The sequence below is a fragment of the Anomaloglossus baeobatrachus genome, chromosome 1 (genome assembly GCF_048569485.1).
Source record: "Anomaloglossus baeobatrachus isolate aAnoBae1 chromosome 1, aAnoBae1.hap1, whole genome shotgun sequence".
Taxonomy (NCBI): domain Eukaryota; kingdom Metazoa; phylum Chordata; class Amphibia; order Anura; family Aromobatidae; genus Anomaloglossus; species Anomaloglossus baeobatrachus.
In genome coordinates, this window is record NC_134353.1 from 672889328 (window position 1) to 672911647 (window position 22320).

At 43.5% G+C, this 22320-nt stretch overlaps 1 protein-coding gene across 1 annotated transcript in view; it reads left to right on the forward strand.

Annotated features, from left to right (window-relative positions):
• The window catches only part of CRYBB3 (crystallin beta B3), a 77865-nt gene that overhangs the window by 40102 nt on the left and 15443 nt on the right, over window positions 1-22320 (forward strand). The window contains exons 2-3 of the mRNA XM_075341728.1: window positions 4778-4896; window positions 14961-15093. Of these exons, the coding sequence (XP_075197843.1) occupies window positions 4778-4896; window positions 14961-15093 (252 nt within the window). The remainder of the gene's footprint in view (window positions 1-4777; window positions 4897-14960; window positions 15094-22320) is intronic.

The window sequence follows — 22320 nt, forward strand, 5'->3', positions numbered from 1 at the left end:
CCAGCACAGATAAAGCATACAGCTATAGGCTGCAGCTCCCAGCAGTGTGCTTATCTTCGATGTGTATCAAAATAAGAGGGAAAAATTATTTAAATAAATAATTTAAAAAAAAAAACAGCTTGAAGACCCCTTAAATTTTGATACCCAGCCATGATAAAGCCAATACGTGGAAGCTGGTATTCTCAGACTGGAAAGATCCATGCTTATTGGCCCTGCAGCCTAAAAATAGCCTTCAGCCACCCAGGATTGTTGCATCCATTAGATGCGACAACCCTGGAACTTTATCCGACTCATCCCTATTGCCCTGGTGGGGTGGCAATCTGGGCAGTAAGGGGTTAATGACAGCTCACAGCTGCCACTAAACCCTAGACTAGTAATGGGGAGGGTCTATGAGACCCCCCATTACTAATCTGTAAGTGAAAAGAAATAAACACAAACACAGAAAAATTCCTGTATTTGAAATAAAATACAAAAAAGACACCCTTTTACCACTTTATTAACCCCCAAAACACCCAGGTCCAATGTAATCCACATGAGGTCTGACGACAATTCCAGGTCTGCTACATTAAATGCTGAGCGGTCAGCGCGTGGGTATAGAACATGATTGCCCACTGTGAGCTTCAGGCAGAGACTGAGCCCCAGTGATAAGTGATGATGTCACTCTGGTTGTTTGACGTCACAGCTGGAGTTTCCCACCTCAGGTAACCTCATTAAACTCAGTGACCTCAGTGAGGTCATTGAGTTCACAGACCTGTGTCTCTTGGCAGAAAACCATATTTTTTTACCAAGAGATGCAGATTTGATGCTGAAATTTGGACACCATATTCCTGCACCCAATCTACACCTCTTGGCAAAAAATTGCATCAATACTGCATCAAAAAGCATGCGCTTTTGATGCAATTTTTTTGCCAGGAGATGTAGATTGGGTGCAGGAATATGTTGTACAAATTTCAGCACCAAATCTGTATCTCTTGGCAAAAAACTGCACAAAAATGGTTTTGTTGCAGGTTTTCTGCCAGGAGCTGCAAATTTCATGTTGAAATCTGGTGTAGACATTTCATACAGTGGCATGTAAAGGTTTGTGCACCCCTGGTCAAAATTACTGTTATTGTGAACAGTTAAATAAGTTGAAGATTAAATGATTTCTAAAAGGCATAAAGTTAAAGGTGACACATTTCCTTTTTATTTTAGGCAAAAAATAAATTATTTTTATCTTTCACATTTGAAAAATTACAAAAAGGAAAATATGCCGAAGCAAAAGTTTGGGGTCCCTTGGAGATTTGTGCACTTCGATAACTTTGACCAAGGTTTCAGACCGTAATTAGATTGTTAGGGTTATGGCTTGTTCACTATCATCGTTAAGAAAGGCCAGGTGATGCAAATTTCACAGCTTTATAAAAATACTTTATAAAAACCTCTAATCTTGTGCCAAAAAACAGCAGCCATGGGTTCTTCTAAGCAGCTGCCTAGCAGTCTGAAAATGAAAATGGTGGTGGCCACAACGCAGGAGAAGGCCATAAGAAGATAGCAAATTGTTTTCTAATTGCCATTTCCACAGTTCGAAATGTATTTAAGAAATGGCAGTTAACAGGACTAGTGGAGGTCTACTTAAGGTCTGCAAAAACCAAGCAAAATTTCTGTGAGAGCTGTTTGTAGGATTGCTTGAGAGACAAATCAGAACCCCCGCTTGACTACAAAAGACCTTCGGCAAGATTTAGCAGACTCTAGAATTGTGGTACATTGTTCTACTGTTCAAAGACACAGGCATAAATATGGCCTTCATGGAAGAGTCATCAGGAGAAAACCTTTCCTGCGTCCTCACCATAAAATTTAGAGTCAGAAGTATGCAAAAGAACATCTAATCAAGCCTGATGCATTTTGGAAACAAGCCCTGTGGACCAATGAGATTAATAAAGAACTATTTGGCCACAATGATCAAAGGTATGTGTGGAGAAAAAGGGCACAGAATTTCAGAAAAAGAACATCTCTGCAACCACTGGGGATGAGGTGGATCAATCATGCTTTGGGTTTGTGTTGCAGCCAAAGGCATGGAGAACATTCTACAGTTAGAGGGATGAATGGATTCAATGAAGTTTCAACAAATTCTTGATGCAAACATAACACCATCAATAAAAAAGCTGAAGTTAAAAAGAAAATGGCTTCTACAAATGTATATTGATCCTAAACACATGTCAAAATCCACAATAGACTATCTCAAAAGGCACAAGCTGTAGGTTTATCAATAGTGCTCACAGACTCCTGACTTGAACATCATTGAAAATCTGTGGCTAGACCTCAAAGGAGCTATGCATGCAAGACGACCCAGAATCTCACAGAACTGGAAGACTTTTTCCAACGAAGAATGGATGAAAACCCCTCACACAAGACTTCAAAGACTTTTGGCTGGCTACAAAAAGTGATAATTGCCAAAGGGGGTGCTACTAGGTACTTAACATGAAGAGTGCGCAAAATTTTGAAAGACCAATGATGCTTTTTTGTTCATTTAAAAATGAAAAAGACAAAAATATTTTTTGTTACCTAAAATACAAAGGAAATGTGTCATCTTTAACTTTATGCCTTTTAAAGATCACTTAATCTTCAACTTGTTTAACTGCTCACAAGATCATTCATTTTACTAATGGAGAAGCGCAAATGTTTGCATGTTACTATAGATTTAAATGCAGTGAGTGTGACTCATTATATAAACAATACTTATAGTCATTACTATTTTAAAACTATTTAATTAATGGTTTACAGGGATCTTCAGAGCATGAGTATACGCTTTCCTTCATGTATAGCAGAGAGGAGCATTGAATAGTTGAACAATGTTAGTTTTTGTTGTGTATTTTGCTGCAATTTTCCCAAAAAACATGATAAGAACACTGAAATTCTACCACAATTTTGGAATATTGTGGTTAAAAAAATGCAGTGAAAATGCATTATGCAAGGAGGTGCATCTGTTTTTCATGAATTAGAAAGGGTCATGAAATGCAAGTGCAGCTCATATCAGTGGGATCTCTAGCTGTCAGAAGGTTTATTAGACAGGGTCAATAGGTTCATCTGAACATGCTCGACCAAGAGCCCTACAACTATTGCAGTACAGCCCCAGAGGCAACTGAGGTTAAAGAGCCCTGGCTAGTCATTAGGGAGGTGATAGCTGCAAATAAGTGCAGATTTAAACTAGATTGCATTGACACACATGATTTACTCTGTAAGTAGAGAAAATAGAGGCCAAATTATGTTTGCAGATATTCTCTACCTGAATGGAAGACTGCATTGTACAATATACTGGTTCATAGGTCTACATCACCCTTTCACTCTTACTGTAAAAAACTTAAAAAAAAACATATGTGACCAGATTCATCAAGAGTCCATCGATTTTCTCACTTGTCTTCATGAGGGGCAATGTGGAGTCAGATGTTCTTGATTCATGAAGAGGTGCTTGCTTCTTCATGAATCCGAAGTAACTCGCAAGCAGAGTGTACCTCTGTGAGCTACACCAGAAATCTTCCACTAGTTCCTGACATTTCTGGCAAAAGTAAGGCCACATCTCATCATGAATTAGATGAGCTGAAACATTGCACCCCCGACACGTCCCATATCAAGATCAGCTCTACCTAGCTCTGCCCATTTTGGAGTAACTGTGGGAAACTGGCAGAAAACTCCAAAAGTTGCAACATGTTTGTGCAATTCTAAACTGCACCAAAATTTTGCAAAATTTCAAAGCAATTTACACCAGATCTCTGGCAAAATGGCTCTGACGAATCAGGGCCATAAAGTGTGCTAAAGAGTTTTTTTTTTTTACTGTATTACATTTTGTAGGAAAGGAGCAGACTATGATTTCCTTTACTGTAAAAAAAGAATGCTGAAGAATACTGGCCCCAATGGGTGACCTTTTTGTATATGAGAGATGTATGGAGGCCTGTGGATAGGGGAATATGGTGGCACATATGCCAAATGTATGTAATTCAGAAGAGAGTCCTAACCCAGGGGCAGACATATCATTGGTGGAACCTGTGCGGCCGCAAGAGGCCTAAAGCGGGCTTTACACGCTGCGACATCGCTAATGCGGAGTCGTTGGGGTCACGGAATTCGTGACGCACATCCGGCCGCATTATTAGCGATGCCGTTGCGTGTGACACCGATAAGCGATTTTGCATCGTTGCAAAAACGTGCAAAATCGCTAATCGGCGACATGGGGGTCCATTCTCAAATCTCGTTACTGCAGCAGTAACGAGGTTGTTCCTCGTTCCTGCGGCAGCACACATCGCTGCGTGTGACGCCGCAGGAACGAGGAAGCTCCCCTTACCTGCCTCCCGGCCGCTATGCGGAAGGAAGGAGGTGGGCGGGATGTTACGTCCCGCTCAGCTCCGCCCCTCCGCTGCTATTGGGCGGCGGTTCAGTGACGTCGCTGTGACGCCGCACGGACCGCCCCCTTAGAAAGGAGGCGGTTCGCCCGTCACAGCGACGTCGCCGGACAGGTATGTATGTGTGACGGCTGTTGTGCGACACGGGCAGCGATTTGCCCGTGTCGCGCAACAGATGGGGGCGGGTACCCACACTAGCGATATTGGGACCGATATTGCAGTGTGTAAAGTAGCCTTAAGAAGTCAGGGGGCCACTTCTACTTCCAAAGCAGGTGGAATTCTTTATTTTGATGAGCTATTGGCTGAGAAGGCCCCATATATAGCTTTTGCTTGACTTACTAGAAGAAAGAACAACAGAGATTGAATCAGGATGCAGACTACTGTTTTATCATTTTAATCTTAATTCTCAGATCACACTCTTTGAATTGGAGAATTTTCAGGGGAAGAAGTGTGAGCTCACTGGAGAATGCCAGAATTTGGGAGAGAAAGGACTTGAGAAAGTTGGATCCATCCAAGTGGAATCTGGACCGTAAGTGGAGAATGCATTCTACTTTCATTAAGAGTCATGTTAACTTTGGTTAATTTCTAGCAAATAAATGATAAATGTGGTATTAGGTTCTCTCAATATTGTGGCATAATGTGACATATAGGCAAGTGGTTGTACAATACTATGACCACAAAATGAGCTCAATTGCCTAATAAACTTCTGGCACTGAAATTGAACATAATATCTTTGGGTAGACAGTGTGGTATAGGACTTCTATAGTTTTTTGCAAAATATTGTATTAATCTATAATCATGATTCCATAGGGCATTGATTGACAGTGTTCTCTGTATGACTCTGCATTAGGGGTAGATCCACTATTGTAACCTAGGCCGGTTAATTACAATTAGTATGTAATGCACGTCATTGCAAATTTTACTTCATTTTTTCATACCCCCTATATTAACCTTAACAACACACGGCATAGAAAATAAAAGTGGAGCATAGAAACACCTAACTGAGCAGTCAGCGAAAGGCAATCACTTGCATCCTCCCCTTATAAAAGCACCAATATAACCAATAATACTGCCGCACATTAACCATATTGTAGATTTCACGGGAATTATCCCACTACTTATTCTATGTTCACAATCTTTCCATCAATGCATTTAAATTATGGAGAGATGAGTGCATTTTTTTATTTAATAAAATTTATACTAATTAATTAATAATTTATCCTCTTGTATTGATTGGTGTGCCTATTAGTTCTGGGTTGTTTGCTTTACTTTTTTCTACTCTTAAGGGGGCTTTACACTCTGCGACATCGCTAATGCGAACTCGCTGGGATCACGGAATTGGTGACGCACATCCGGCCGTATTAGCGATGCCGTTGCGTGGGACACCTATGAGCGATTTTGCAACATCGCAAAAACGTGCAAAATCGCTCATCGGTGACATGGGGGTCCATTCTCAAATATCGTTACTGCAGCAGTAACGAAGTTGTTCCTCGTTCCTGCGGCAGCACACATCGCTCCGTGTGACACCGCAGGAACGAGGAACCTCTCCTTACCTGCCTCCCGGCCGCTATGCGGAAGGAAGGAGGTGGGCGGGATGTTACGTCCCGCTCATCTCTGCCCCTCCGCTTCTATTGGGCGGCGGTTCAGTGACGCAGCTGTGATGTTGCTGTGACGCTGAACGAACCGCCCCCTTAGAAAGGAGGCGGATCACCAGTCACAGCGACGTCGCTGGGCAGGTAAGTAGTGTGACGGGTCTGGGCGATGTTGTGCGGCACGGGCAGCGATTGGCCCATGTCGCACAACAGATGGGGGCGGGTACCCACGCTAGCGATATCGGTACCGATATCACAGTGTGTAAAGCGGCCTTTAGTCATTTTTTTGTCAACCTGTAGTTATTTCCCGTTTAATATAATAATTCATTGAACTGATCGTTACTATTCTCCTTGTCAAATGACTTTGTCACCACAAAATTTTATAGGGGTTACATCCTTTTATCAGGGGGGCTGGTAATACTGAGTTGTCAATTAGGCCTAGACTACACAAACACTTTCTTTAGCATGACTAATTTTAACTGGATTGCATGCAGCTAAATGTATTATTTTGTATTCGAGTGTTAACCTCATAACTGGTTACATGTTACAGAAGCTTCCATATAGTCCAGGATTTACAAGTTTGCATTAACCAGATATGTTAGCAGAGGTGACCGCTCCTTGATAAGCGATACACTGGTGAGAATTTCTGTGATTACAGATTTCCTTTTCTTCTCCATCCAACCCAGACAGTCATGACTAGGTTTGACAGCTGCAGGGATTATTGGTGGGATATTTAAGACCCCCAACTTCTACAGCCATCTCCAGCACCTAACACAGGACAATTTGGAATCACCAAACTAGTCACCAAAATATATTTGCACTTTAGAGCAGATCTGTAAAGTCAGATCCCCGACCACACCCTGAAATTCAGAAATCCATATACCGTAGTTAATAAGTCACACTCATGCATAGTCATTTCAGGTTATATTTTAATAACTTAGCACAACCTCCTTTTTAAGTGTCACTTTTCATCCACTATCGGCACCATTCTCTTTTAGTCATTTGTCACCACTCTCCCCATTCTCACACCTTCCCTCCTGCAAGCAATAGGCAGTCCCCATCCGCACCCATCCGATACTGCAATCTGCATTCTTCATCCTCCCACTCCTCTCCCATGGCCAGCAAGCATAAGGCTACATGTGCACGCTGCATTTTTTTGTTGCGTTTTTGTCACTTTTTGGTACAGTTTTGCTGTCAGAACTTTCTGACATTTGACTTCCAAGCAAAGTCTATGAGAAGTCAGATTTGCTGTGCACGCGTTGCAATTTATTTGTCAGCAGTTGTATTGACAAAATTTTGTCACAAAAAAGCAGCATGTTCATTCTTTCTTGTGTTTTTGTCAACATTTGTCACCCATTGAAATCAATGAGGGGATGAATAACGCATGGCTACAAATTGTTCGCGTTTTGCATACGTTTTATCCGCGATTTTGTCAACAAAAACGAAGCTCACCAACTTAGTTCCAGAATGACAAAATCAATGCTGGAGTGATTTTGACATGTCGGTGTCTCCCTCTCTCTCCGTCTCTGTCTCACTCTCTCCAAGCTCTACATACTAACGATCATCGGCGTGCGCAGCTGTCACACTGCTCCCGTGGCCTCTCATTCTTCTTCCCGACCCCCTCATTAGCCTCATAACATACTCACTGCAGCCACTCATTAGGCTCATACATATTCACTCTTCCTCCTGTCTGTGATTGGTTGCAGTCAGACGCGCCCCCATGCTGAATGACAGCTGTCTGACTGCAACCAATCACAGCTGCCGGTGGGCGTGTCTACATAGTACAGTACAATAAATAAATAATTAAAAAAACGGCATGCGGTCCCCCAATTTTCATACCCAGCCAAGATAAAGCCTTACAGCTGAGGGCTGGTATTTTCAGGCTGGGGAGACCCACGTTATTGGGAGCTCTCCATACTAAAAATATCAACCAGCAGCCGTCCGGAATTGCTCATCCATTAGATGTGACAGCCCCGGGACTTTTCCACCTTTCCCGATTTACCCTAGTGCAGTGGCAATCAGGGTAATAAGGAGTTAATGGCAGCCCATAGTTGCCACTAAGTCCTAGATTAGTCAAGACAGGCGTCTATGAGACACCCCCATTACTAATCTGTAAGTGAAAGTAAATAAACACAAAAACCCCAAAAATTCTTTATTTGAAATAAAAGACAAAAAAACACCCTCTTTCACCACTTTATTAACAACTCAAACACCTATCCAGATCTGACGTAATCCCACAGCGCTTCCAGCACTGCTACATCTGACACTCACAGAGAGTGCCATAGAATAACACTGCTCACTGTGAGCTCCATGCAGCAACTGAAGTAAGTCGCTCTATCAGTGGTGATGTCACTCAGGTTAGCCGCGGCAACAGCTGGAGTCCTCCACCTCTGACAGCAAATCACCCGAGTGACTGAAGTAAGCCACAAGATCAGCGGTGCCGTCACTCAGGTGATTTGTGGTCACAGCTGCAGTCCTTCACCTGTGAGCGCAAATCAGGCCACAACTGAAGTGAGCTGCAGGTGTAGGACTCATGTGAGTGATGGCACCACCGATCACTTCAGTAGCGGCCGGAACCTCACAGCAGTGAACCTGTGACGTCACTGCCAAGACACATGCCATACTGCGGGACCCATAGCTGTGATATCACGGGTTCACCCCAATTCATTCTGATTGCTGCAGCTCTGTTTGCACTCACAGCTGGCAGTCATGTTCTTTGACGCTCGCTGTGACAGGACAGAGATGTAGCAGATCTGAATCGACATGGGACCTCGTGTGAATTACTTCAGACCTTGAGGGGTGTTTGGGGGTTAATAAAGTGGTGAAAGAGGGGGCTTTTTATTTTATTTAAAATAAAGGATTTTTGGGCTGTTTGTGGTTATTTACTTTCATTTACATATTCACTAATCTGATGTCATAGATGCCTGACATCACTAACCTAGGACTTAGTGGCAGCTATGGGCTGCCATTAACCCTTTATTACCCCGATTGCCACCGCACCAGGGCAATCAGGAAGAGCTGGGTCCAGCACGAGAATTGGCTCATCTTATGGATGCACCACTTCTGGGGTGGCTGTGGGCTGCTATTGTTAGGCTGGAAAGGGCCAAATAATGATGTCTCTTCCCACCCAAATAATAGCAGCCCTCAGTTGTCTGCTGTACCTTGGCTGGTATAAGAAAAATGGGGGGGACCCCACCTCATTTTTTTTTTTTTTAAATAAATGAAATAAGTATAAAAAAAAAGCATGGAATCCCCTCTATTTTTCATACAGCTGAGGGTTGCAGCCTGCAGCTACTGCTGTTTTTGCACTGGGTATGAAAAAGGGGGGGACCCCATGTCATTTTTTTACCCCCCAAAAATTAAAAAAAACAGCTGGCCAAGTTGGCTATCGCTCTATCAAGCTATCCTGTTATTTCTTTCTATGTATTCTATCTGTTCTTTCTTATTATCTACTCTATATGTTCTTTCTATCTATCTTTCTATTCTTTCTATTTTTTTTCTAGCTATCATCTATTCTAGCTATTTATCCATTATCTTATCCTATCATATTTTGTTTCTCCTTAAAAAAATGCATTAACAAAAACGCATTAAAAACGCACCTACATTACAAGCATTTTTTTTTTACATTTTCAGGCTCTCTCTGACAAGGTGCCATTTTGGTTGCAGTTTTGGTTGCAGTTTGTGTGCAGAAAAAACTGCAGCGTGCGCATGTAGCCTTAAATCACGTTTCCACTACTTCCCCACTGCATGCAACATATTATCAGTAACCTTTTCCCATTGGCATCAACATGCTCTACCTACCTCACCAATACACAAGTAGCCAGCTATTCCTCATTGACGCTAAGTCGTCACACCTTGTCCTCCTCATTCATGATCATAAGGAGAGTAATTCCTAATTTATATGGGACAAGCATAGTTTGCATTATGGTTTATTAACCTCATAAGGACGAGGTGCTTTTTTTTATTCTTGCACTTTCATTTTTTTTCTGTTCTTCTTCCAAGAACCAACTTTTTTTAAATTTTTCTGATTTTGGTTGCTTGTGCACCTTTTTCTAGCACACTTTTTCCTGCAGCTCAGCTTTCCATTAATATGCTTGGATACAGCACTCTGTGAACAGCATCTTCTTTAGCAAGGATCTTTTGTGGCTTACTCTCCTTGTGAAGTGTGTCAATGACTGCCTTCTGGACATCTGTCAAGTCAGCAGTCTTCCCCATGATTGTATAGCCTACTGAACCAGACTAAAGCCCGCTTTACACGCTGCAATGTATCTTACAATGTGTCGGCAGGGTCACGTCGTAAGTGACGCACATCCGGCATCGTAAGGTACATTGCAGTGTGTGACAGGTACGTGCGATTGCGATTGAACGGTAAAACGTTCATCGCACCCACATTGTTCATTTCTCTAGAATTGAATGTGAGGTTGTTCAATGTTCCCGAGGCAGCACACATCGCAGTGTGTGACACCCCGGAAACATTGAACAGATCTTACCTGCGTCCTGCGGCTCCTGGCCGGTAATGCGGAAGGAAAGAGGTGGGCGGGATGTTTATGTCCTGCTCAGCTCCGCCCTCCGCTTCTATTGGCCGGCTGCCGCGTGACGTCGATGTGACGCCGAACGTCCCTCCCACTCCAGGAAGTGGACGTTCACCGCCCACATCGAGGCCATATGGACGGGTAAGTACGTGTGACGGGAGTTAATCGTTTGTGCGGCACGTTCAACAAATTGAACATGCCACACATACGATGGGGCGTTGCAAATCGCATACGATATCGTATGCGAAATTGCAATGTGTAAAGCAGGCTTAAGGGACCATTTTAAATAGGAAGCTTTTGCAGGTGTTTTGTGGTAATTATTCTAATTTTCTGAGATAATCACTTTTGGGTTTTCATTGCCTTATGCCATAATCATCAACATTAACAGAAATAAACACTTGAAATAGATCACTCTGTTTGTAATGACTCTATATAATATATGTATTTTCCTTTTGTATTGAATTACTGAAATAAATTAACTTTTGATGATATTCTAATTTATTGAGATGTACTTGTATATACTAGTACATTGTGCCTGTGAAGACAAAGGATACCACATATATGTTCAAACAGAGAAAATTCTAACATACTTGGCAGAGCTGCTTGTTGCTTACAGGTAAAACTACTGCCTGACATAGTAGAGGTTGTGAAATTAAATCCTCGGACAGTCCACATTTTTAAAACTGAAGAATTAATTCATTAAAATGAATGTATGCACAAAGCACTCCTGCCCCTCAGCCAGAGTCGGCAGAGGAACTGAACAATCACTGCAGCATCCTCTCCTCACCTAGGATATATTGGAGACACAGAGTGGAAGTCGGGACATAATCCTGACCTACTTGGACAGCAGCACGTCTCCCCGATTTGGGATTGTCCTGCTGGATCCAGGATGGTTGTGAGCTATTGAGCTATTCAAACAGATGTACTTGCCATACAGCTGCACAGATTTACCTAACATTGTCAGAACCAAGCACACTCCAAACAATGAGATATTGTTTTGACAAAAAAGGAATTCAATAGAGGCTTGTAATTTATTCACAGTGCTATATATACAGTATATACAGTATACTATATATGTATATATTTATATATACCTAAAACAGAATGCAAAAACATGGTGTGAATCTTAGTGGCTTGTCAGAAGTGGCCAATCTAGAAAACGTAAATTTGTATTTTTTTATATGCACAGTCGTTGTTTTACATTGATGTGCTGAAAAACTGCATTTTCATGGACAACCTGTTTTAAAAATCGCTCTTATTTTACCTGCCAGTGGTGTTAAATAACACATTAAAAAAAAATGTTCTAAGGAAGGACGTCTTGGGGAGATCTAGCAAAATTGATTTTGCTCCTCACTTAAAGGGGTTGTCCAACTTTGCGGACATATTATTTATTTGTATTAGGGTTTAAAGATCATTTTTGCAATTGGATTTTCATTGAAACTATAGAATTGTTTACCTTTTACAGGCTCTTTGTTTCTCTGTACATTCAACACATTCAACACATTCAACTTTTATGTGATTTGTGGCTTTAAATCAGCTGAGAGGATCTGAGAAAAATATTACAAAAACAAGCTCAATGATGGATTTTTAGTTAACTTATTCTGTAGCCAACAATAGCCAGAGGATATAGAAGTAAAAATGACATTTAGCAAATACAGGCATTTAAGTTAAAAATAAAAAGAAGAAAATTGTCCCCAAAAATGGACAACCCCTTTTAGTGCTCCTGCACTGCCAAATTCTTTTTTTCACTTTTATGTTCTGGCTATGTTCATGATAGATATTTTTCAGTCACATTTTTTTAATGCATTGCAGGTGTAAAGTACTGTGCAACATTTTAGGCAGGTGAGGAAATAATGTTGCAATGTAAGAATACTTTAAAAAATAAAAGTATTAATAATTTAATTTTATCATTTAACAAAATGCAAAGTCACTGAGCAAAAGGGAAATCTAAATCAAATTTATATTTGGTGTGACCACAGAATTAATTCTCCTAGGTACACTTGCACAGTTTTGAAGGAACTCAACAGGAATGTTGTTATAAATGTCTCGGAGAACTAACCATGGATCCACTTCTGTGGCTGTAGGCCTGTGATAATCCTTCTGTCTTTTTGTATAATCACAGACTAAATCAATGATGTTGAGATGAGGGCTCTCTAGGTGCCAGATCATCATTTCCCGAACTCCATATCTTTCTTTATGCTGAAATTATTGGCAGTATGTTTGGAGTTGTTCTCCTGGTGCATAATAAATTTGAAGCCAATCATATGCTTCTCAGATGGTATTGCATGATGGATAAGTATCTACTATACTACTATATTTCTCAGCATTAGAAATACCAAAAAAATTAGCAATTGTGAAAACCATTTGTCATGATTTACTCCTGGCTCAGCTGTGGCTGAGCCTTTGCTAGTGTCCCCCACTGATACAGGTCACGTTAGGGGTTAGTTCTTCCTGCCTCGTTCCGGAGGTTAGGCCACTACATTATGGCACTGCATCTCTGGAACTACGCCAGTGATATTTCCGGCTCTGCTGCATTCTGCTTGTGAGTGACCTGTTATCTGCCCTGCCCCCTCCTGACCTTCATGTTCATCTGATCTGTTGTTGACCTCAGTTCTCTGTTCCCGTCCTGTCAGTGTCTCTCCCACTGTCTCCCTTCAGTTCCATGCTCATCTGTCTCCCTGTTCATTCCTCGTCAGCATACCTTAGTTTCCATTCCTGTCCTCTTCCCAGTCCTCCCCGCTTCTGTGCTCTTGACTTCCCGGCTACCTACTCCTTGCTTCCACCTGACTACGTTTTGCTTTGCCCCTGTGTATTTACGAGATCTCATGTTGTGATCTGGAGTCCTGACCATTCTACTGCCCTCTGGTGGGCTTGACTACTATTACCTCTGTTAGGGAATACTGTGCTCATACGGTTTCACCACTCTACCGCCCTCTAGTGGTTTACCTGCTAAATAACTTCTCATGTAGTTCCAGGAACCTTCTCTGTACTACGTTACAGCGCTGTACTACTGCTTTAGGACATCCTATAGTACAGCATGACACCATTGATGCAGTTGGTCTAGCAGATGAAAGACTTATTGGCCACGATTCATCAAGACTGGTGTTGTTCCATATGTCTCTTAATGAATGTTCTTCACTAGTTCCACCCATTTTGGTAGAGCTGCCTGAAACTGACATGAAAATACCAAAGGTTGCAAACATTTTTTACAACGTCGTGTTGCACTAAACTGCTGGGACTTTTCAAAGTATTTTTTTGCCAGATTTCTGGTATAAACACCTAAATGAATCAAGGCCATCATGCTTACTTCCTTTCAAAATTAGAAGATGTACTGCAGTGTCATTAGCTTAGAACTGGCAGCAACCAGTGGGACCAAACTACTCACATCTACTGTTTGGAGAAATTTGGCCAGAAGTGTGGAAACAAGACCAAATCACTCAACTATGCATGAAAACAAAGGAACTGGGGTGTAGAAAAATGTCAGAAGGTGCTCTAGACAGATTAATTAAAATTTTAAAGATTAAGTTGTAACAGAAGGCAGTTTGCTTGCCGAAAGGCAAAAAAATGAGTGTCTCCAGGCAACGATGAAGCATGGTGGAGGTTGTGTACAAGTTTACGTTTGCATTTCAGCATAAGGTGTTCGAGATTTATTCAGGATTACTGGTATTCACAATGCTGGAAAAATACAGGCAATACCATCAGGGAGGCATCTGATTGGCTCCAAATTTATTCTTCAGCAGGACATCGACCCAAAACATACAGCCAATGTCATTAAGAACTATCTTTAATATAAGGAAGAACAAAGAAACCTGAAGTGATGATATGGCCCAACAGAATTCTGATCTCATCATCTTTGGGTCTATGTGGGATTGTAAGAAGATACAGAAGGATTGGCACAAGCCTACATCCACAGAAAATATGTGGTTAGTTCTCCAAGATGTTGAGAACAACCTTCCTGTCGAGTTCCTTCAAAATTGTGTAAGTGTACCTAGAAGAAATTATGCTATTTTGAAGCCAAAAAATGGTCACACCAAATATTGATTTGGTTTTGATTTCTCTTTTGCTCAGTCACTTTGCATTTTGTTAACTGATGAAGATAAACTATTAACAATTTTATTTTTGAAAGTATTCTTACTTTGCAGCATTTTTTCCCCACACCTGCCTAAAATGTTTGCACCATACTTTATGGCAAGAACATGCCCTGATGTTGTATCTTTTACTTACCCCTAGTCCTTCATATAGCCACTATATGTACTCTAAAAGAGTAGCTTTGACATAAAAAAAAATATAGTTTATGTTCCCCTAAGCATGGGAAAAGAGTCCAATATACCTACAAAGAAATGTCTTTTATTGGTTTAAGAAAACCCCAAAAGCTGTGTGTGTATATATGTATAGCATATGTTGCAGACTATATATCTATATTTTATAGCAAAGTTTATGTAGTTTCTTCATTTATTTTTCACGTCTAGATGGCTTAGTTTTGAGCGACAAGCGTTTGGTGGGGAGCAGTTTGTCCTAGAAAAGGGCGACTATCCAAGATGGGACACCTGGTCTAACAGCCACAGGAGTGACTATTTGATGTCCATCCGTCCCTTGAACATTGTGAGTTTCATTTGTGTGATAGGAGTTGTGGCCATGTTTTTTGACATATAACTATAAACGCGTCCAAAAATAATAGTGGTTACATGCTGGACATAGTTAATATACCCACAAATAAAAATGTTTATGACCAATGTAATTTAAATCCATATCAAAGTACATAAGTTTATTGGTAATGCAGGTAAAAATATTTTGGAAAAAGTAAAATCCTATGAAACATATTTTAATATGGTTTAATATTTGTTTTTTACCTTTTTCCTGTTTTTTTTTTCTGTGTTACATTTTCAGTTTTTGTGCTTTAATATGGAGTTAACTCCTTCAATACCATTGATGTACATTTTCTCTATAGTCCTTTTCAGCTTGTCAGTCTTTTAAGTGCATACACAGAACACTTTAAAAAAAAAATCACAGAAGGTGTTTTTTTCCTGCTGTACACTATGGATGGCAGAAAAAAAAAATCACATTCTTGTGTACTAGTCCATAAATTTATGGTTGGATAGCATCTAATCTTGTTGACCACTTGTAACATTGGAGACAGATAATACAGGATAATTTCATACACAATAACACAAGAATTACTTTTCATTCTAATCTTGCTCTGTGATAATATTGAGACTGGTATTTTGTACAGCAATCTTGTTGAATATTCCACTGGAAAAAGATGTTCTAAATCAGGCATGTGGAACCTCTTGCCCGAGGACCAGTTACGACTAGAGTTGAGCGCGGTTCGCGGTTCTAGGTTCTCCAGTTCGCGGCTCGAGTGATTTTGGGGGCTGTTCTGGATCGAACTAGAACTCGAGCTTTTTGCTAAAGCTCGATAGTTCTAGATACGTTCGAGAACGGTTCTAGCAGCAAAAAGACAAGATAATTACTAGCTGGCTTTCCGCTGTAATAGTGTAAGTCACTCTGTGACTCACACTATTATGAAATTTCAGTGTATAGTGTGCGGGAACAGCGCAATCAGATCACTGCTGTTTGGATAATGGCGATCACCATTTTTTTTTTTTCCTTGTCTTCCTTCCCTAAGCGCACGCGTGTAGTGGGGCGGGCCAGCATGTCAGCCAATTCCAGACACACACACAGCTAAGTTGACTTTTAGCCAGAGAAGCAATGGCATGTGTGATAGGATGTCCATGTCACATGTCCCTGCATTATAAAAACGAGTATCTGCCCGTCCGGACGCCATTATCTCTTCTGCGTCTGGGTGTCAGTCACCGCTGGCGTAGCTCCTGTCTCCGATACTGCTGTGTACGCTCTAAACACAGCGCTATACAGAATAGGCATAGAAGTTTCTTTCAGCCCTTGTAAGGGCTAATACCGGCAGGGTCAGAGCCATAGGTGACAGTCAGGGCCTTGAAAACAGATTTTAACAGCTACACAAGATGAAAGCGTCTGTGTAGCTAAGGTCAGGGATTTCCTCGCTGCATTTCCCCATTAGGAGGGATAGAAAGGGAGGCTTCCTTTCCTCTACCCAGACCCACAAACCTGCCACTGTACCCTCCTGCCCTTTGCACACTCAAACTCATTGTTACTAAGCCATTATACTAGCAAACACTGAGGAAACTTAGTGGCATCCTAAACGTGGCTGTTGGACTTCTGTATTGTCCCACTAGTGCAAAGATATTTGCAGCACGTCTGCCTGCATTGCACACTCAAACTCATTGTTACTAAGCCATTATAAGCTTGCTTAAGTAGTCTTATACTAGGCATTGCCCCCACTAGCCAGATTCCTACTCCACACTGATGAGGGGCAAATACCCCGAAACGGCTGTCTGTGGATGGATACCATGTTTGGTATAGGTGGTCTCCTTGACTGGAGACTGCCCTTCCCGTGGTTGTTCCTTCCCGGTGAAAGACCTGGCTAGTTTCCTGCCAGCGTTGAGAAACACGTGATGGTGTCTCCGCGGCTTTCTTATTTGCATACTTCCCAGGGGGCAATGCTCTAGAATCACTGCGTTGAGAAACACGTGATGGTGTCTCCGCAGTGGATATGTTGATCTCCCTAAGGTCAACAATGCTTGCTTAAGTAGTCTTATACTAGGCATTGCCCCCACTAGCCAGATTCCTACTCCACACTGATGAGGGGCAAATACCCCGAAACGGCTGTCTGTGGATGGATACCATGTTTGGTATAGGTGGTCTCCTTGACTGGAGACTGCCCTTCCCGTGGTTGTTCCTTCCCGGTGAAAGACCTGGCTAGTTTCCTGCCAGCGTTGAGAAACACGTGATGGTGTCTCCGCGGCTTTCTTATTTGCATACTTCCCAGGGGGCAATGCTATAGAATCACTGCGTTGAGAAACACGTGATGGTGTCTCCGCAGTGGATATGTTGATCTCCCTAAGGTCAACAATGTTTGCTTAAGTAGTCTTATACTAGGCATTGCCCCCACTAGCCAGATTCCTACTCCACACTGATGAGGGGCAAATACCCCGAAACGGCTGTCTGTGGATGGATACCATGTTTGGTATAGGTGGTCTCCTTGACTGGAGACTGCCCTTCCCGTGGTTGTTCCTTCCCGGTGAAAGACCTGGCTAGTTTCCTGCCAGCGTTGAGAAACACGTGATGGTGTCTCCGCGGCTTTCTTATTTGCATACTTCCCAGGGGGCAATGCTCTAGAATCACTGCATTGAGAAACACGTGATGGTGTCTCCGCAGTGGATATGTTGATCTCCCTAAGGTCAACAATGCTTGCTTAAGCAATCACACTTGCATTCTCCCAGCTCTGAAGTCTCCATCCGCCCTGCACAGTATGGTGGAACTGAGATGGCTGAGTCTGCAGAGCTGTTCAGTCACACTATAGCCTGGGAATCAGAAGTCTGCTCCCAAGCTACAGTGAGTACAGACCAGGAAATGGTCTGCAGTGATGCCCAGAACCTTTGTGACTCTGATTCAGGCCGTGAGGACCAAGTTTCTGAGCATAATGTTGACCCTTTTTCACAAACTGTAACACCTGTTGTTATAGACAATGAGGAACATACTGATGACGATGAGATGCAGATACCAGATTGGGATGATAACTTAAATATTCGGTCAGGGCAAGAAGAGGCTCGGTCTGAGGGTGAGGGGAGTGCAAACACAACAATTGATGAGGAAGTTCTAGATCCCACCTACTGTCAACCCACAGTCAGGCACTCGAGGAGGTCAACAGAGGCGGTGGAGGAGGATGCAACCGACGACGAAGTTACCTTGCGCCTTTCTGGCCAGAGTTGGAGCACTGGTAGCACGTCTACAACTGCATCCTCAGCCACCACTCTGCCTCTGAGCACTAGTCGGGGGGGCTCAGCAGGTCGCATGCCCTCTAAGCCTTGCCTAGCCTGGTCCTTTTTTGACATAGCAAAAGATCGGCCAAATTATGTGATCTGTAAAATTTGTCGTGATTCTGTTAGTAGAGGGCAAAACCTCAGCAGTTTGACAACTTCTTCCATGAATCGTCACATGAATAAATATCATATGTCCCAGTGGGAAGCTCACCGTGCTGCAATGCGGCCTAGTGGAGCGAACCATCCACCGCCTGCCCCTTCCAGTGCATCCGCGCGCTCTTCATCTTCTAGGACTGTGGGGACAGCTGTCACACCTGGTTTTCCACGCACAACTTCCACCACTGTAACCGCAACAGGCAGTTTGTTTGGTAGGTCGTCAGTTGGTTTGGAAGGGGAAACAAGTACGTGTGTACAGCTCTCTCAGACATCGATAGCACCAACGTTGGATGAAGGCAACATCATGTCTACGCCTGCACTTTCCTCACAAAGCTGCATTTTTCCAGGGACACCCTACTCACCACCGTCTACACACAGCAGCCAGATCTCTGTCCCTCAGATGTGGACAAATAAAAGGCCATTTCCTGTGACCCATGACAAAGCTAAGAGGTTGACTTTATCCCTCTGTAAGCTCTTGGCTACCGAAATGCTGCCTTTCCGCCTGGTGGACACACAGGATTTTAGAGACCTTATGTCTGTCGGCTGTGCCCCAGTACCAGATGCCCAGTCGCCACTACTTCTCTAAGAAAGGTGTGCCCGCGCTACACCAGCATGTCGCACACAACATCACCGCTTCCTTGAGAAACTCTGTGTGTCAACGGGTGCATTCCACCACCGATACTTGGACCAGTAAGCATGGACAGGGACGTTACATGTCGCTGACTGGGCACTGGGTAACTATGGTGATAGATGGTGAAGGGTCTGCTGCACAAGTCTTGCCGTCCCCACGACTTGTGTGTCAATCCTCTGTCTGTCCAAGTTCCGCCACTGCTTCTGCCTCCTCCACCTCATCTGGGTCCTCCACCTCCGCCCCAAGCCTGCCTGGTCAGGCCACCAGCGTTCTCACTGCGCAGAAGGAATCACGCACCCCTCATTACTATGCTGGCAGCAGAGCGCAACGGCATCAGGCGGTCTTTAGCTTGACATGTCTTGGAAATAGGAGTCACACAGCGGCTCAGTTGTGGGCAGCTCTGGAGACTGAGTTGAATAAATGGTTGTCTCCACTCATCCTGCAGCCTGGTAAGGCCGTGTGCGACAATGCTGCAAACCTGGGTGCGGCCCTTCACCTGGGCAAGGTGACACACGTGCCTTGTATGGCTCACGTGTTGAACCTTGTTGTCCAGCAATTTTTAACACACTATCCCGGCCTAGATGGCCTTCTGACCAGGGCACGAAAACTGTCTGCTCACTTCCGCCGTTCAACCGCCGCAGCTGAGCGACTTGCATCGCTCCAGAAGTCTTTCGGTCTGCCGGTTCATCGCCTGAAATGCGATGTGCTGACACGCTGGAATTCGACTCTCCACATGTTACAGCGACTGTGGCAGCACCGCCGAGCCCTAGTGCAATACGTCATGACGTATAGCCTGGGCCAACGAGATGCAGAGGTGGGGCATATCACCCTGATGGAGTGGTCTCAGATCAAGCACCTATGCACCCTTCTGCACAGTTTCGACATGGCGACGAATATGTTTAGCGCTGACAATGCCATTATCAGCATGACAATTCCAGTCATTTACATGCTGGAGCACACGCTAAACACTATTCGGAGTCAGGGGGTGGGACAACAGGAAGGGGAGGAACTACAGGAGGATTCATATGCGCAAGACACAACAACATCACCAGGGTCCAGACGTTCATCATCACCAACGCGGCAGGCATGGGACCATGGGGGACAGGGATCAACAAGGGCGCATGGTAGCAGGCGAAATGTTGAGAAAGGTGTAGGAGAACATGAAGAAATGGAGGACGATCTGTCCATGGACATGGAAGACTCAGCGGATGAGGGAGACCTTGGTCAAATTTCAGTTGAAAGAGGTTGGGGGGGAGATGTCAGAGGAAAAAAGAATGGTTAGCACCTCTATGCCACAAACACAGCGTGGACTTGGTCCGCATGGCTGCGCAAGACACATGAGTGCCTTCTTGCTGCACTACCTCCAACATGACCCTCGTATTACCAAAATTAGAAGTGATGATGACTACTGGCTTGCCACACTATTAGATCCCCGGTACAAGTCCAAATTTTGTGACATAATTCCAGCCATAGAAAGGGACGCACGTATGCAGGAGTATCAGCAGAAGCTGTTACTCGATCTTAGCTCGGCTTTTCCACCAAACAACCGTGCAGGTGCAGGGAGTGAATCTCCCAGTTGTAACTTGACAAACATGGGACGGTCTCGTCATCTTCAACAGTCTACCCGTACCAGTAGCACCGTATCTGGTGCTGATAACAGCAATTTTATTGAATCTTTTCATAATTTTTTTAGACCGTCCTTTGCAAGGCCACCAGAGACAACAAGTCTGACACATAGTCAACGGCTGGAGAGGATGATACAGGAGTATCTCCAAATGAACATCGATGCCATGACTTTGCAAATGGAGCCTTGCTCATTTTGGGCTTCAAATCTTGAAAAATGGCCAGAGCTCTCCACTTACGCCTTGGAGATTTTGTCGTGTCCAGCTGCCAGCGTTGTCTCTGAACGTGTCTTCAGTGCTGCTGGGTATGTGCTGACAGATAAGCGCACGCGTCTGTCCAGTGACAATGTGGACAGACTAACGTTCATCAAAATGAACAAGTCATGGATCCACAAGGAATTTACTACCCCTGTGTCATCCTGGGGAGAGTAAATGCTTGTGGATTTGGAATGTGCTTGATGCAAATCAAAACATCCTGTTTGCAACTGGGGCACAAGTGCTGCCACTGATGAGGTGTCTGTGTGGCCCAATTTTTGGAAAAAAAGGGAGACTCCGCTTGGAGTAACCCTTGCTTGCTGTGTTTTTTAAAAGGAGCCAAGATGAACAAGTCATGGTTCAGCAAAGACTTTATCTACCTACCCCAGGGTCATCCTGGGAACGGTTAAGTATGGCGTATTTTTGAATGTGCTTGATGCAAATCTACCTGTGAAGTGTACAACTGGGGCACAAGTGCTGCCACTGAAGGGGTGGGTGTGTGTGGGGCCCAATTTTTGGAAAAAAGGGAGACTCCGCTTGGAGTAACCCTTGCTTACATTGTTTTTAAAAATGATCCAAGATGCACAGCGCTGGGATCAGGAAAGACTTTGCTACCTACCCCGGTGTCATCCTGGGGTTGGTTAACTATTGGAAAAAAGGGAGAACTCCGCTTGGAGTCACCTTGTGGTGTTTTACATGATTTTAGAAGGGCGTGCCATGCCTATATATGTGTCTCCTCCTCTTTTTCCTTGTCCAGCTCTTTTGTTTTCGCATGAGTATATGTCCTTGTCACTTTCCCATGTGTTTGTGTTGTGTTGTGAGTTGTTTGTCACCTTTTGGACACCTTTGAGGGTGTTTTCTAGGTGTTCTAATGTGTTTGTGATTGCCTGCCATTGTTTCCTATGCGGTTCGAGTTCGGTTCGTCGAACGTTCGCCGAACTGAACTCGAACGAGACCTCCGTTCGACGAACCGAACTCGAGCCGAACCGCGGCTGGTTCGCTCATCTCTAGTTACGACCCATAGTGTATTTTTTTCTGGCCCTCAGGCAGATTCCTGGGGACCGCTGTGCTTAGTTTGCAATCCCTGTTTTGCCAACTACTGGCCCTATAATTTCTCCTTACACTGCAAGCATGCGCGTGCGGTATTCACTACTGAATACTACAACGCATGCAATGAAGGATTTCATCTAGACACTGGTCAGTATCAGCATCAGGACATACTTTGTGGGCAGAGTTAGTGTGCTCTGTGCTCCTATCCCACCAATGAAGACTCGCAGCCCCAGCTAACAAGGGACCCTTAGCCTGA